The 17,444-nt window shown below is 41.2% G+C and overlaps 1 protein-coding gene across 1 annotated transcript in view; it reads right to left on the minus strand.

The window, feature by feature from the left end:
* Positions 1 to 9,755: 9,755 nt before the first annotated feature.
* Positions 9,756 to 17,444, minus strand: part of LOC146868515 (olfactory protein-like) — a 31,593-nt gene continuing 23,904 nt past the window's right edge. Inside the window, exons 4-6 of the mRNA XM_085615649.1 lie at positions 17,208 to 17,321; positions 13,405 to 13,515; positions 9,756 to 9,781 (exon numbers count right to left, since the gene is read on the minus strand). Coding sequence (XP_085471775.1) covers positions 9,756 to 9,781; positions 13,405 to 13,515; positions 17,208 to 17,321 — 251 coding nt within the window. The remainder of the gene's footprint in view (positions 9,782 to 13,404; positions 13,516 to 17,207; positions 17,322 to 17,444) is intronic.

Consider the following 17,444-nt stretch of genomic DNA (forward strand, 5'->3'; position numbering starts at 1 on the left):
GTCACTGCAGCCAGCTTGCAGCCAGGGCACGAGAGTCAGGAAATTCCATGCACTTCAAAGAACATTTCTAGAAGCTTCTTGCGCCTTCCAAAAGAAGAGCACAAGGGTACAAATAAATAGGTCCATCAGATACACTTTTAAGTTCACTAATGAACCTGTGGAAGGACTCTCAGTGGACTTCCTGTAGCTGTGACCTGCTGTGCACTCTGTAAGACTGCTACTGCACCTGGAAGGACTGCTTTGCCGTCTGGAGAATGCCTTGAACCATCAGAGACCAGTCCCACTGTTGAGCCCTGCATCTTCACTTGCAGGCAGGACTACCTGAGTGACTCCAAGGGCTGATTTGCTGGCCTCCTGTTCAGAGCTACAGGAATGCAAGAGGCTCCTGTTATCTTGAACCCACACCTGGACCCACCCCGAGTTAGTACGGAACCCCCAAAAGGTGTCCCACTAGTCCTGGGCCCTTGGTTGTGGTGCATAATGTGCCCATCTGGCTAACCCTCAAAACTGAGGACTTGGAAATATTTTGGCCAAAAACTGATCTGAGAACCAGAAGGAAACCCGGACCAACCTGCTCCCCTATTTGCCGGAGGTGCATCACCTGTCAGATTGACTTTGTGGCTTCCTCAGCAACGTTCTCCGCAACAGCAAATTCTTTTAATCGATCCTGCGCCAAAGTGGTATCTGGCCTTATAGAACTGTCTTCGGCTACAGCCTTCTGCCTCGTCCTGCTGGAGGCTACCGGTGGAACGTAGAAATCTTCAACACTGCTTTGACCTAAGGCTATCCAACGATGGTGCTCCCTCCTCAGACACCTCCTGCCAACTTGCCACGCTGAACTTTATCTTCTCAGAACATTTTTCTCAGAAATGTTTCTAAGACAGAAGGTAAGGGCTGACTGGGCTCAATCCACTGCTCATATCAGAATGGCACTCCATTGCGGCCAAGCTTATTTTTTTACTTTGCCTGGTTTCGTCTGACTTGATGTCCACGGTTGGCGCTTTGATCTTTTAGGTGCTAGTTTTCTCTAAAAACTGTAAAATAAACCATCCGGTTCTACTCATTGGATATTTTTTGTTTTGGTGTCAAATAATTTATCAAAATGCACTCTATTTCTCTAAATTGGTTTGGGATTCTACTCATGTTGTGTTTTCACTTTATTACTGTTTGCGTGCTGCATAAATACTTTACACATTGCCTCTAAGTTAAGTATGTCTGCTTTTGTGTCAAGCTATCCAGGGTTAAGCACAGGTTAATTTAGTGACTTTTTGTGGTTCATCCTGCAAGGGATTGTGGCTGTTGCTTGAGTTCACCTCCTAATTAACCAACAACCTAGTTTATCACAGTCATCATTTGCAGACTTTTTGCAATCTTTGAACTGCTCTGCAATAATTGTCAGCAAACATTCCCATTAAATCTAAAAACCTCCGACATAATCTTTGTCTTTTCTGCCTATGTATCCCTCTCTGCATTTCATATATTTCATACATTCATTTATTTGAGTGCACATTTCTTATTTATAAATGCCTGCTGAATTTAGAATTATTTGCATAAGTATAACATATCAATTTTTAGCTTTATAATGCATCAATTAATCATTTATATATTCAAGTGATTTATAACGTTTCATGTGATTGAGTGAAGGTGCAACAATATTAATATGTTAATTGTTGCTTTTCACATCACTCAATGTGAGGCCTGCCTTTTTCAAAATAATTAGAAAAGTGAATTTAAGCTGGGTACACACCAGTGTAATGCAGAGAGGAAATATACAATTTCCTGGGGGACTCAGTTGAAACAAGCAGAGAATGCAAACCTCATTCATGAAGGCCAGAGACAGGCAACTCAGAGCAATACCATTCTGAACACATCTACACAGTTCGCCCATATCAATACAAAACAAAGAGGCCTGTTGTTCTGTTAAGGTGCTCAGGTGAGAGGCCACCTTAGAAGCTGGGACAGGCCCTTTTGTTGCTAAGACAAATTAGCAAGAGGCAAGAATAGAGGGGGTTGGAGACAAGGGACTGGTTAAATTTTTCCGTGCAAAGAAATCCAGAAGTACTGTTAAAATATTGCTATCTTTTTACTATTCTGTTTATTAATCGCTTTCTTTGCCAATATTTAAATCAATTTTTTAGTTATACCGATATACATCATATGAACTAGGATAAGATATTGATCTTTATAAAGTAGAACAATATGTTTCTAGACTGTATTCTTGACTGTGCCGAATCTTGGTGAAAAGAGATTTGGAACTCAATATTAGCAAACTTTTCTATGGGTCTCACAGGACTGATATTTGCCCAGAACGTACCATTCTCATGTAATATGTAAGTGGTTCATGGGAGGCAGTTTACCAGGTAAACTGACTCAAGTCGGTAAACTGGTATTGAGCTTACATTTTTGCCAGAGGGTCTAGAAAAATTAATCCAGAGCCACATTTTGTATGAAAATTACAAAAACATTCATCACTGGTTTGGTGACTTTGGTATCCATTAAAGGGCAGAGTCTAAAGCTATTTATTATACCTCTCTTAGTTACCCATCCACAAATGGTGACCAACTGGATGTCGGCCCAGGTTGCACAGTGTTCCAGTGTTGAAGATGAAATGGAATATTAGACATTAGAATATCACCACCCATAACACTGATTTTTGCTTAGGTACAGTGACACCAAGATATTTGTAGAGTATTTGGTAGGCAACACATAGGAAATCGTCTGTACAACCAATTAATGTAATTGATTCCTAGGTATTCACTGATGGATTAATTGTGTGCCTATTTAGATTCCTTGAGAAATGCATTTTTATTCTGGCTAAATTATTGACATAATTTGTACTTTTTTAATTTATCTATCCTTACATAATTTTGTTTGTACCTTTCTGATTGCAAATTATGAAAATAAAACATTTGCCATGTTAATGCTTACAAAACAGTTCAGAAAAACGGAACTACTTGCCCTTCCTTGTTCAAATGAACATTGTAATATAGATAAAACTATTGAATTGATAAGAAGCTGGATATCTACAACCATGATGCATTGCCTTCCATTCTCTAGAAACAGGCAACGGAGCAGTCCAAATTATTTTCGATGTTATTAACCACGTATCCAGAATGCTTTTCCACTCAGGATCAGACTGTTATCAAAGAAAGCTTTCTAATTCGTAGTTGGAAATGCTTGAACATACCATCTATATTAGGTGGCTTGGAATATCAAAGAATTTACAAAAACAAATTTATAGACAAATATCAAGGTCTTGACAGCAGTTGTCTTCTTGGCAGAAGCAGTTCCTCCAAATAAACCATTTCACAATAAAAAGGTATCTTTGTTGCTTTCTTCTAGAAATAGATGGCCGCCCACACATCTCTTATTACTAACTTCTCGCCACTCTTGACATGGTGGAGTCTGACACCATAACTTGTGCTTTGTGGCTGATCCAGATCCACCAGGTTATCTAATGAAACATTGACAATTTTACCTGCACCAGATGACAATTCCACTTCTCCATATAGATCATCCAGTAGAGCAATGAAGCCCAACCACCCCCTCAGTCATAAATCTAGCGTTCTGAGAGGTCCCATTACCGGTGATGCACAAAGAGTTAAAAGTAGTCGGACTTGGGTTACAAATGCTTATCCCTGATAATGGGGAAGTATGATCGGTCAACATAACAACCTACTACATATGCTATAAAAGCATAACTAGACCAAAGACTTTCAATCAACCACATCTTTTTGTGACGTCACAAAAGAGAATGTGATGAATTTCAGGGATGAGAGTGTGACCTCCTTGGAAAACATTTAGGTTTACTGAAATAAGGGTACTGCCCATTTGAGGTGTGAATTCAACCATAAAGTGATTGTGGGTGCAATTGGATGCATAGCCTGAAATGACTGTACATCTGAGAATAAGGTTTATCAGATAAATGTGATCCAATTAACCTAATATGTTTCTTCTCATTTATGTGTAAAAACATAATACATGCATACATTAAGTGAACTGGTGTACTGGGTATTATAGTATTTATAAAATTAACATTTGCTTGAGGAGCCAAGATACTCGTCTATGTTGACGCATGCTCCCACCGCTATGATCACCCAGTTATTTAGACACCCCGTCTCATTATCTTGCCCCACCTGCGACATAGTGGAGCAGGGAGGTGGCTGTAGTGGAACTGATCCCGACCTGCCATTCCTGGCAGTGATGCGGGTCGGGCTGGACAACTGAGGCGGAGTGGGCGAGATGACGCACACAAGGAGGGATTGCAGGGGAGCCCACTGGGCCCCGGCTGCACACTAACCAGTTCCGAGCAAAGCTAGGGAACTGGACAGCCACAGTCATGACAAGATCTGGTCTACTCTTGGCCGCAGCAGTAAAGGAGTGGACTGTGAGGGTCTCCTGAGAATCGTGGACAGTGGGCCCCACAGTGACGAGCTGTCCAGTGAGAGCATCTTGAAGGGGCCCAGCGGAGGGTGGACACGGAGATTTGCGGTGACACACAGTGTGGGCCGCTGCTTTCCTGGTGCTGCCGGATGGGGAGCCTCTTGCTCTACCTGCACAGTGATGCACTACTGTATAAAAGACATATTGAAGTAATCTACAAATTTAGGGGCAGAGATAAGCAATGGCACCATAAGCATACCCAGAGGGCTGAGTTGTTCTGGAGACCACTCCAAATACCATTGAAGTCCAAGAGTGGTTTAGGGCCGCACTCAGAAGCTCAGTACACAATTGAGGAGGAACTCACAAAGATGCCACAAAGCGTGGCACCAAATGAAACTTCCCAACCCAGAGACACCGAGTCGCCCTCCAGACTGGAATTGAAACAGCCAATCTTAATGGGCAATAGGGCCATTAGGGAGTAAATTAATGGTGTGGCAATTACTGTAAAGATACAAAACAGTGTTGGATAGAATGCTTGAATTAATCTCAGTCACTGGTAGTCACTGGGGCCACATTACAATCCATTGTTATTTTCCACACCATGCCACCTCAGTTTAGACCCAGCTATATGCAAATCAGTCATGCTCATGCTCCAATAGGAACAGATCTGTCCTAACTTTCAAGCCAGGATCTCCCTGTTTCAGAACAAAAGAAACTTAGGACCAATTTCGCTCTCTGATTCATCAGCCGAATACAGCTTGGTCTCACTAACACAGTGTACACGGGGTGCAGATCTGGGCATACCCAACTCACTGAGGGCAACGCATCAAAGTATACAAAAAGTGATGGATGGAATGATTAAATTAATCTCAGCCAATGATAATTAATCGGGGGCCATATCTCAATTCATTGTTATTTTGAACACCATGCAAACTTACTGACCATTAGGAATTGCACTATGGTGTGGCGCAAAATAGATGGCATGATTCAGGAGATTGGGCGTCACTCTCGTTTCAGACTGAAAGCAAATAAATCAGTCCTATGCTCCATAAATGCAGAATACAACATGAGGACGAACCTTTCAATTTACAACTTCGGCTGACCCCACTCAAATACTTGGGGATTTATCTGAGCACTAAACAAGCGTAAGTCTATGAATGAAATGGGGGAAAATTATTGCCTGACATAGTATACGCAAATGGTTGATATTCCAGATGTCACTAATGGGGCGTATAGCTCTGAGTAAGATGATTGTACTCCCTAGCACCCTATACATCCTCCAACATATGCCTATGCCTATACTGGAAAATTGCTTTTGTAGATTGGACAACCTGATGAGACTATTATAATGGGGCATAGGAAAATCTAATATAAGCCTTTGTGTATTAATAGTCCTGTGGGAAGGGGGGCGTGCAGGCCACACATTTTAGAATTTACCAAGAAGCAATCCAGCTACAATATTTAGTCCCCTGGTTTGAGTAAGAAGGAATGGACCCAGTAGATCAAGTCATTCGGCAACTGTTATGACTGTTGGGACTGTTAGCACTCCCCTTAATCTTTCGCAAGAAATAAATTTGATTTCCAATTCAGATCTGAACAACCATAGAGATATAGGACAAAGCCTCCAGGCAGAAAGGGTCTGAATATATATATTTGCAACAATTATACCCTAGTGCACAGGATTATGGACCACTCTCCTAAACTTTCCGGAAAACATGAACAAGGAAGCTATGCATAACTGCATGGGAGATTTACATGAGGATGGCAGGTTGTTCAGTTATGCATCCTTCTGCAATTGATGGGGCATCAATAGTAGACATTTTCTAACATATGCTGGGTTGACAGGGGCAATCCGGAAAGCCTGGTACACAGGCCTGACAGACATCTCCTAAATCAGACGCTACTTGACCTGCTTGGGGGCAGCAAACTAATCAAACTTCTATATGGGCTACTGATCCGATGAACTGACAGAAGACTGCTTCTACTAAGATACCTCTGGGAAAGTGATATAGGGGAAGGTTAGGGGACCGAAAGAAGGGGAGGTATCCTCAGTAGTTACAGGAAAGTCACTAGCAAAGCCAGATTGACACATATCTATTATAAATGTATACACAGGCTATACGTGATGTCACATTTATTGCACAGAATGGAGCCCAACAAATTGGATCACTGCCCCAAACGTAGGATTGAAATGGGCACAAAGTGTACACGTGGTGGGACTGCCAGGTGGTATGGAACTTTGTGGGAGAGGTGATATTGCACCGAGTGCTTTAATAAGGGATCCCGTTGCAGCCAACTATACAGTTATGCTTGCTGGGCTGTGTACCCCGCAGTAAACACACAAAAGTAATGCGTAAAGTAGTGGACTGGGATTAATAGTGGCTAACAAATGTGTTGCACTGAAGATGGATTATCTGCCAGGTACTGACTAAAGGGCGGTGGACTAAGGAGTTTGGGGCAGGCAGAATTTGGAGTGAGGCAGAAGTTAACATACACCGGGAGCAGGGGTGCTGTGGAATGGATTATGGTATGAAGATGTAACTACAACGCAAGAGGAAGCTCTGCAGAATGATACAGAGCAGACCAAGTGAGAGTTGCAAGGGAATACAGATGTGCCTTATATATGTTTGATGGTACTCGTGATACTACAATGTTGTACCACGTAAAACCAGTGATCCCATGTCAGCAATGTGTCCAGAGATGAAAGTTCTTTCCTGGCAGAAGACAGGGTTGGGACATTAAGGAAATGTTGCTGTGATTGAAAATCAATAAAGACATTTAAAAAAAAATGCTTTAATCAAAAGGGTTTGATTGCTGTGATTAGTAGGACCAAAACTCCGACCTGTCATGGCATAGTTTCTATTTAAGCCCATAGAGGCAAAGACAGAAAAGAAGGACTTCTTTTGTCTTTCTCAGCCCTTGGAGTTATGCATTTTGTTATAAGAAAAGAAATCTTCATAGAACCAGTTGCGTCCAGTTCGAGTCTCATAGTTTAGTCAGAGACATTGTTTGTCTTGGGTTTCCGATGGCATTAGAAGTAGAAGCGGAGGACAGGACAGACAAACACAGACAGTATTCCCTGAAGTGAGTAGTTATTTGCCTGCACTGAAAGAAGACTCAGTCAGCAATGTGTGCTATGCTGAAGCAGGCAATATGTTTGATTAGAGAATTGATAGTAAAACAATTAACTCTCTGTGGCTGTTTGATCACCAAAGCCGTACGCTGCAACCAAACTTCAAAGTTATTTGCAAAAGTAAAGAATTATAGCTTAAAGTGTTATGGTTATTGTTATATAATTGACTGTCCCCAACAAAACAAGCAGTAAAGCCGTTTAGGCGATGGCAGCCATCTTACTGTACAAGTGAGCATCAATACATATTTCATCTAGGAACTGATAGTACTTTGCAGTTGACGTAGTTGCCAAGTTTTCCATGATGAGCTGCTCTCGTCCAGGTTCTTTCTTTGCATTTGGAGCTTCTACTCCTGTATTAAAATTTTAATAAACTACAAGTCCCAGAATTCAAAGAAGCCACCTGGACTGAAGCGGATCTGGGAAACTTAGCAGGGCTGAGTTGAGAGTGAAATTTAGAAAGAAAAATGGAACATTTCACATGCTCAGCAATGTTTCTGTATGTCTGTCCACATGTCAGTACACTGTATCTATCTAAGATGTTTTGTGCTGGGCGTGAATTCACACCTGCAAATTTGGAGCACGACTCATTTTTTTAATCATACACAGACAAGCAGATTTGATTTTAATGCATTTAATGGGAATACAGAGTAGACATACCACCTCAGAAAGTCAGCGATATACTAAAATAAAGCATGTATCGTGGAAGTTATCACAACAGGTAAAGCAAGCCAGGTTTTTTTCGAAAGGGGCTTTTGTGGCCACCAGACCACCATTTTCAGCGCGCAAAGGAGGTCTTGGCTCTTGTAAATCCCCTGCAAGAGAAATACATTGATATTAGCAGGATCAGGAGAGCTGAGCCCCTCTTCACACTATGTCCCTGTCACTCTGCTAGAGAAATTCCAGTGGACTGGTTAGAAATGGTTTCTAGTGATTCTAATTGCAGCATGCTGGTTGTTAAATCTTCCTTGACAGTGCTGCTGTCTGCTGATCTACTGTTCCCAGTTCTTTAACACATACCTGGAGTGGGCTTAGACTGCCCCCAGAGGAGTATTTCTGGCTCATGCTAGTGGCTGTTTGGTGCATCATTGCACTATTTTCCATCTAAAAAATATACTGAATCATCACACATTAAATTCATTCTCTTGTGTATGCATTCTACACAGAATGCAATTTTTGCTTGGGTTGTTTTCCACTGTAGAATTGTCTTTTAATGATTCAATCTGGACTCAAAATGCAATCCGGAACAATTGGCTTTACCACTGCTTGTTTGGCATTAGCTTACAAATGTCAAAAGTCGTAAAGGGCCTTCTACTGTTTAAACAGACTAAAAGAGCCAAGAGCCACAAACAACCAGTTCTGAGAAGCAAATTGAACTATTCTCCACGACAGTAACTCATGAGTCTACTCTAAAATCCAGTTCACAGGCAAGCGGACCCAGCTCGAAGCAGTCACAAGGAAGTCCCTCTTGGGCTGCTGCATCCAGATCCCATAAAAGCAATGGAGGGGATGGGGGAGCTGCAGGTTAGGATTGAGGTGTATGAGAGGTGCTGTGGGGCTGCAGCTCTGAGCGTGCACTATTTAACTTACATTGATCCATTCCTGCATGCCCTTTTGACACAAAGCAGCACTTCCCTTGTGCTGCTGTTATGCAGGCTGCCATGCATGCTTGTGCTTATGTCTAGGTACAATCCATGACAGAAACATCTGTCTTAATTCAGAGGAAAACCTGCATGGCCCAATGTCATGTTGGCATGCAAGTCCTACAAATGAAAAGTCTTTCACTCATGTGAAAGATGCGCGTGTCATTCTTGCCAGTTCTGCCTACCTACGGGAATGCCCCTGCCAGCCCTTCCTACTCATGCCGGGCTTTTTCTAACTGATGCCAGGTCTGCACATGTATGCGAGTTCTACCAGTGACAGTTCTGCCCACCTGTGCAATTTCTACCTGATCATAGCTGCTGTGCCCACCCATGCTGGATCTGTGTATTCCTCCTTGTTGTTCATATCTATAAGTTTGCTTACCCAGCTGTTACTGGTAGACAGAGCGAGCTCTACTTTAAGATTCCAGTTCTTTCTTTTCTATGCTTGCTGTAGTTTTTTTTAATGTCAGTTACATGCATCACTCATAGTTTGTTAATTAGTAGAGCAAATGTCTGAGCTTTTCACGCTGTTTCTCATCCATTTGTGCTTCATGGGGGCAGTCGAGTCTAGTGCCATCTGCCATACGACTTGAACTTACCTAAAACTCTCCAGGGACACAGTCGACTGAAAGAAAAAAGACAAGTAGTGTTAGGAATGTTCTGTCTCAATCATCCTCTTCATGGCTCAAACAAACATTTAATACTTTAGATAATTCCACCAAGAGGATGGCTGTGTGTGTGGGAGCAGGACTGGGAAGTTTCCTAAGCATGGGTGGGGGGAAGGGCCGAGTGTGAGGCACGTGCAGTCATGTGTTGCAAATCAGGCATACAATATGAGGCAAATAGTACTCCACTACTACACCAATATTACTACATCATGGGACACTACATCATCGGACGTTATATAGTTAAAAGCAAGTAACATACATAAGGGGTAAATAATTATAAAATAAGGGAAGACCATCTCCAGTAAATTCACTTGTTTTTTAAAAGCGGGTGTGGTGTTGGTCTACCCCCCCAAAAAAGATGTAATGTCTCACAATGTTAAAGTGACAATATGGTTGGCTACAATGTAGGGGAACTCAATATATTGACATTCAACCCTCCCCCTCTGGGGTAAACATAAGGAGTATGGATTCGAAGAGGCAATCTTTTGGAACCTCCCTTCATAACTGCAGAAAGTGGGGAAGTTCAAGCACCCACACTAAGGTGCCAGCCACCGTGGGGAATAGAGAACGTGAACCAAGGGTACCAGCATGCAGAATCTAGGTTGGCAGAGTGTGGGCTGGAGCAGGCACTCGCGAAGGTCCTTCCACACACTATGGTATGGCTTGTGTGCCTGTGATCTACTATTATCTGGCAAAGTAATCAATAATGGTGCCTGTGTCACAATGACAGCTCCACCTACTGGTAAACAAACTTTATGAGCACAGACTCTTTTCCATTTTAATGAAATATAGCACTGCATCAAGCACCATAACCTGCATAAGGAGCTGCTCTGTAGTGTCCGTGTCCCACCTTGAAGGCGTTTTGTGTATCCTAATGAAAAAATATAGGTCTAATTGGGAAAGGGTAGAAATATATAGAGAGGAGGCTCCTGTCATAAAATACTCAATTGAATAATGGGCCAGGACAATTCTGTGAACCAGCCCCTACCCTACTTGCCTTCTTCATAGCAGATTTACCTCAGACTCTCTTGAAGACTGTATTGTTCCTAATGAAAATAAGTGCATTCCTCTCTATGCAGTTGATTTGGAGATAATGGACCATACACAAATCAGCTTGCAGAGGAATATGCTTAGGGGGCATATTGCGAGGGTGTGGTGGAGCACGGCGTTAGCATCCTTGGCTTAATGCTGCACTTCGCCACTTCTGAAAAGCAGGGCTGCACCATATTTACAAGGATACAGTGCAGCCCTGTGTCTTTCACAGTGCCGGGACTCATTTAGCCACCTGGTGCCCACAAAGACACCCTTGCACCATTGTGCAGGGGTGCCTGTGTTGAGGGAAGGTTGTTTATGTGCAGAAAGGTGTCTCTTGTGGTGGAGATAGTGGCTTGCAAATATGCCCCTAGATATGTTTAATAACTACTGTGAGTCCAACCAATAAATAATAAATATGAAAATAAAACTAAAATCTTAGCATTTGGGTCTAAAGATAAGCCATTTAGTGGTACATCTGTAAATTAAAAGTTCATGAAGTAGCCACATACAAATAATTGGGTATGAAATTCCAGAAAACTTTCAACTGGAATACTCAGGTTGAAAAAGCTAGGCCCTGTTTTCACAGTATCCGCACTTAAGATGTTTAATGGAAATGCCACTGGACTTTCTTTCGCACATCTTTTAAAGGTGTATGACGCGAAGGCTCAATCTCAAAATGTATATAATCAGAAGTCTCCTGTCTAAATGGCAAAAATCCTTGAAACAAATAGAGGAATGCTTCCTTAAATCTATGTTGTCTCTTCGTAAATTCTCTATTGGACAAGCTGTAGTAATGGAATTTAAATTAACTTCCTGGTAACACAGAGCCATGCTTCTACCATTGAGTTATGGGAAAGAGCTACTTGTTTGTGGCCAATAAATAATGCTAATAATTGCAATAATGAGGATTTAAATTGCGAACTAAAATAGGATCAAGGTAGAAGAAAACAGATTATGAGAGTAAGAGGTTATGTGGAGACCACTCAATATTTAGCAGGGCTGTGCAAAATTCACTTATTTTGCTTTTGCGTTATTATGAAAAAATTACAGAAAAATGGCAGTTATATTAAATGAAATGCAAATCCATCACTATGGGCTAAATTTTACTGTGAAATGAATCCTCACATCAATTTTTGGCATTAGAATGCAAATAGGGAATCGCAATTTAATCTATTTATTACTTGTTAAGTGTTTATGTACTATTTTTAGAGACCTACGGTCTAAATAAACTATTTTCTGAATGTGAATCTGTAATGCCTGATTGGTATCACAGAAGCAAACCTTAGCTATGTGAGTCCTTCTTTCATCTCAGAGACTTTGAATGAGTAAACTCAGTATCTATCCTTTGCAAAAAACATCCTTGGGCTATAGCTTTCCACAGAGGACCGTTCTCACACCAATTTGTTACATGTATGTAAGTATCGATTGGCCCAGTTACTGTAAGGAAGTGGTCTGCAGAGTTATATACATGGAAACAATTCCAAACTCTTCATCTTGGGTCAAACTTTGTTGATGGCAGTGTCCAAGAGCACGGCACAGGTACCACACAGCGCTGCCTCAAAGACAGGTACTTCTCCTTTATGGCTAACTGGAGAACTGGATCTATGCCTTAAGGTTGCATGAAGGTCACCTAACTGGTTTAAGCATGACTGGCAGTAAGCTGGCTGTACCTTGGGGCTGCACGGAGGACAGCTAGCTGTGCCTTAAGGCTGCCTAGAGGTCAGCTAGCTTTTCCTTAGGACTGAGGATGCTTGGAAGGCAGCTAGCTGTCCCTTAACGATGAGAGTGCTTGCAGGACAGCTAACTGTGCCTTAAGGCATGTAGAACTGACGTTTTCTTTCTTGTTCTATTCTTTTCATTGGCTGTTCCATTTTACATATTGTCTGCAAAGGACCATAGCCCACCCTTTTCTCCATTGCAGAATCTGCAGATTATCTTTGATACAGAGTTCTTATTTTGTTATACTCTTCAGATATTTCAGATCCACACGTGGGGTAAAACTAATTTGTTGCAAATGGAAGCTTTCTAATTGTTTGGCTGAAGATACTTTGTGATCTGTGATCTACCTCCACAGCAGACATCTGCTCACCTGGCATCTATTGGTTTAAAATACATGTGTAAGATAACATGCATTTGTGGTCACTTGAGCTGCATTATCTCTATCATAAGTGAATTTGTTTTATATAAAACTGTTGTCTGGTCTTCTTGCTATGTTTGCCTTACCCAACAGTCTTTTTGTTGTATGACGCAGTTGTTTTCTGTGCCTTAAACCTGTATTTTAATGAAATGTTTCATAGTGCTGCTATGTCTAAGCATATGAAACAGTAAGTTATTATTAATCAATTTAATAGAGCTCAATTCATCGCCTTCAAAAGAATGAGTGGTGCTGCCCTCAAAAGAGCCATCTTTCCTCATTGTACAGCATTTTGTCACCTAACTAGTACAAGTGCTTGCATCCTTTGTATGCAGGATTGTGAGGCTGCCATTGGCTTCCTATGAATCATGCAATGGCTGTATGGAATTGACCAGCATGCATTATGCTTACTGTCTCTTGGCAGGTGTGTGACATCATTCATTGAGAGCCCAACTACCGGTATGAACATCTTGAAGTGTCCAATGGCTAAAGCAGGGATTTCAGCGACTTCTGGCTGTCTGGCTGCAAACAGAAATCAGGAAGACAAACAAAACAAACTTTATAATGGGTTCATTCACGACTTCACATGTCACGTAGCATACTAGTATAACTTACCTGCACAAAGAAAGTCATCTGAAGTTTTACATTTCACATTCTTACTACCAGTTAGAATTAGGATATTTGTATCTAATAGTGTGGAAAATGTGCAAATATTTAGGGTTTTCTATACTCCTGGATTTAGGGTCTTGGACGGTAATGGGATAGCATTCTGGGAGGAGAGTGAGTAATCAAAAAAAAATGTGTGGGTAGTTTACTACGCTACTAAGCAAACAAAACTACTCCTGTAAAATTCAGGATTAAGTGCATTCTCAAGTCGAGCGAGGATATTGTAAACCCTATATATGCACATTTCGGATATGCATTGTCAAAGTGGAATTCATAGCAAATGGAAAATCCATTTGAATATACCTAGTAGTGGGGGTTACAGGATTAGGTTTCGTTAAATTTCACAAATGCCTGATAATTTTGAAATTATGAAAGACGCAGCTGTGAGAAGACAATATGCAAGAACCAAAAAAACTAATTTGTTGAAAGAAACTAAGGCATGATGGACATGCCAGTCGAGCGCAGTTTTGGGAGCTTACACCTTTACAAGGAAATTAAATATGAAACCTAGGATTGCTTTACCGGGCCTTAATATTGTTAAAGAGAGAAAATTGTTTAAACCTCTTCGGTAATGAGAGCTACTGTTCATCAAGGACAATCATTCTCAGCTACTAACAAATATAGTACCTGTTACAAAATCACTCTTTCTCTTGCTCTGAGACTGACAGTGCCAGGGCCTGTTTGAGCAGGTAGTGTTACAGGAAGGCGATTGGTTATATTGCAGGCTTCATGCTGCCAGTCTTACTGAGTGTTATTGGATAGAGGGCTTTGCCATTGGTTGGGCTGACTGCCAATTGAAGAGTCTGCCACTCAGCAGTGCTGCCTTCTGTGCCATGCAGGAGGCCGCACTGCTAAGTACCAGACCTTGGTATCATTTACTAGGTATTACCTCATGTGCAAGAGATACTTACCAGCAGCTGGCTCCTGTGGTACCTGGTGGAGATCAATTGCTTAAAGCCTTGTGCAGTAAAAATGAATTGCTTGTTTGCTTATAGAAGTCAAAAGTCATCATTAGGATTGTCTCTTTCTTTAGATTGTTTCCAGCGAAATTAAGAAATGCTGTGGTTTTAAAAAAAGTATTTATTTGAAATGTTTGTAATATTACGGCGATTAATTATAGGGTGGTAGTAACTATGTGATCACAGCAGTGAAGGCATGTGGGGTAAGATGAAAGGTAGCTCTGAGTATGAGCGGGGTGTATTTTATGCTTCTGAAATTAATATCTAAAATGCTTTCCTCAAAGTAATGACAAAGTCTGAATACTGGATCACTCAACAAAGAGATAGGGATAGAACAGAAGTAGCAATGTGATTGTGGAAAATGGTGACGACCAGATTAGAGAGAGGTTCTTAAAAACGAAGCGGTCAGAATAAAGAATCTGTATGAAGGAATGTGGAGAGAAAGCGCATTCCCAAACTAAGGACTTAGGAATAGTCTAAAAGAACAGAAAAAGGATGAGGTCATGGAATGACTAAGCTGAGAAGTGATTCCTAGACAGTGTGCAAATTTGAACAAGAAAGGAGAAGCACTAAAGAGCAAGTTGCAAAGTGTTTTCCTTGTGACCATCTCATATTAATCACAAAAACTGCAAAAATACACAAAGGTCATGAGATTCAGTATGATTTGACTTATGCTTGAAAATGAGTACTATGTTTATGATGCTGTTAAGATTTCCAGCATCACATTGTCCCCATTGTGTATCCACATGTAATTTGACAGATCGGCCCCTGGTTAACTGTGAGGAGAAACTATGGCTGCTGTTACTATACCTGAAAGTATCAGCATAAAGTTCTATGCTATGGTACTGACGAAAGTAATGTGGGAAAATCCATTGACTGTGTGAAGGATAGTAATCAGGAACTGCACGCTACTTCACTGAAGCGAAAAAAACTTTGCACACTCCAAGCAGATAAACCTACAAATTATAAAAATTACGAAACAGGTACGAAACATTAACCTGGGGATGCGTTAGCCAGAGAGATCTCTTGCAGAATTAATAATGGATTAAAGGTACTAGAGGGCACAGGAAAGGATGCATGTACTCCAGCAGAGAGAAAATAGAATTTGGGTTCTGTTTAAGGAAGATATGGGAAGATTTTATTGATATGAAAACCTTTGAAGCATAGAGAAGATGTGCATAAGGGCAACCTTAAATGATCAAAAGTGATCTCTAGATGCTCGTGGGTGAGGAAAGAGATAGACAACACGGATGAAAAAATAAAGTGGGCTGGGTTGAAACAACAGGTCTTTTGAGCATGATAAGAGGAAAGGAAAGTGGGGAATGACCATTCAAGGTAAGGGACATGGTAATAGAAAAGTATTCAGATTGGGTTGAGTCTAGAGGATAAAAGGAAGATTCAGTGAAAAGAGAGGAGAATAGGAGTCAATGTAATGATAGGGCTTATTGTGAACTTCTTATTTGAGATACAGCAAAACCATGTTCAGAAGAGACAAAGAATGACAGTTAGGAGAAGAAGCGTCCAGAGAAAGTTTCATCAGTACAGGTAGTAAGATGGCACACTTGTAATATTCAGGAAAGATACCAGACAAGAGTAATAGGTGCTGTGAAACAGGCAATTAGCAAGAGAGAGACTGAGAGATTAGGATGGGAGGGAAGAAGACAGTTGAAGCTGCTGTAGGGTTTTTATAACATATGAAGAGGAGATTGAGCCCAAGAGAAATTTATTTGGCAAATAAAGAAAGGCGGACCTGCCTTTTGCCTACATGGACATACCATGACAAATACAGTGTTTTCTCTTTCCCCAGGAAACATGTTTTCCTAATTTCTAGGTATTCCTAACTTATGAGTCATCCCTGGCCTAACATATTCTTCTGACAGGCCTAGATGTGCGAGTTGAAATAAGACTGTTGATTGTAATGAACCCTCGGTGCGGGAGGGGACAGAGAGGCTATCAGTTGGTGTAAACGTATGATGGACAGAAAACTGAGGGGCAGATTTACTGGCACTTTACACCGAGTTCGCTTCACAAATGGCACTCAGACCAATGCAAAGTGTTGTACTGGAATTTACTTTCCAATACAAATGCTGATTTGTGTTGGAAAGTATCCCTTAAGTATGCAAAGCAGTTCTTTGTGCTACTTTGCTTCAATGGGTCAATGGGTCAAGATTTTAAAAGTATTAATCTACGACTAAGAAATAGTATGTAGTGCTGGAAGGATATCAGTCTAGTACAAAATCTAGGCTTGACATTAGGCACACACCCTTGCACTATGGTGCATGGATGTGTGCATTGGCACATGGCATCCAACAGTGTGCCACCACTAGGAGACTAGCCACGGTGTTGTTCTTGTCTCTCCTATTAATGCAACGCAGTGCCACAATTTAGTAAATCTCCCCCTGAATTTCACAACAAACTGCAGGAAGGCAAAAACATGCCCAGCACCATGAACATGCCTGTAGGGTGCATGGACTTTGACATTTGTTTGTATATCATGGCTGGTCATCATCATGTGTTCATTTAGAGCTGTCTGATTGTTCTGTGAGTGTTCAAGGATGCTCTCCTGAGATGCTTCAAATAGATACATACCAAACAGTTTCACCATCTTGCAGGCCTCACCGCTTTCTGAGACATTTTGGGTGTATTCCAGGACACTATGATCAAAGTCCCCATCAACAAATCGGATGTCACTGGTGTCGAGATCTGAAAATAAAACAACAGCAACTGCTTACTCACACTGTAGGAAATGTGGAGGAAAGGTTTACATATTACATGAAATGTATTAAACAAAATGTAAATGTATTGTAAAAAACATCTGAAAAATAG

Source organism: Triturus cristatus, chromosome 1_2, assembly GCF_964204655.1.
Source record: "Triturus cristatus chromosome 1_2, aTriCri1.1, whole genome shotgun sequence".
NCBI lineage: Eukaryota > Metazoa > Chordata > Amphibia > Caudata > Salamandridae > Triturus > Triturus cristatus.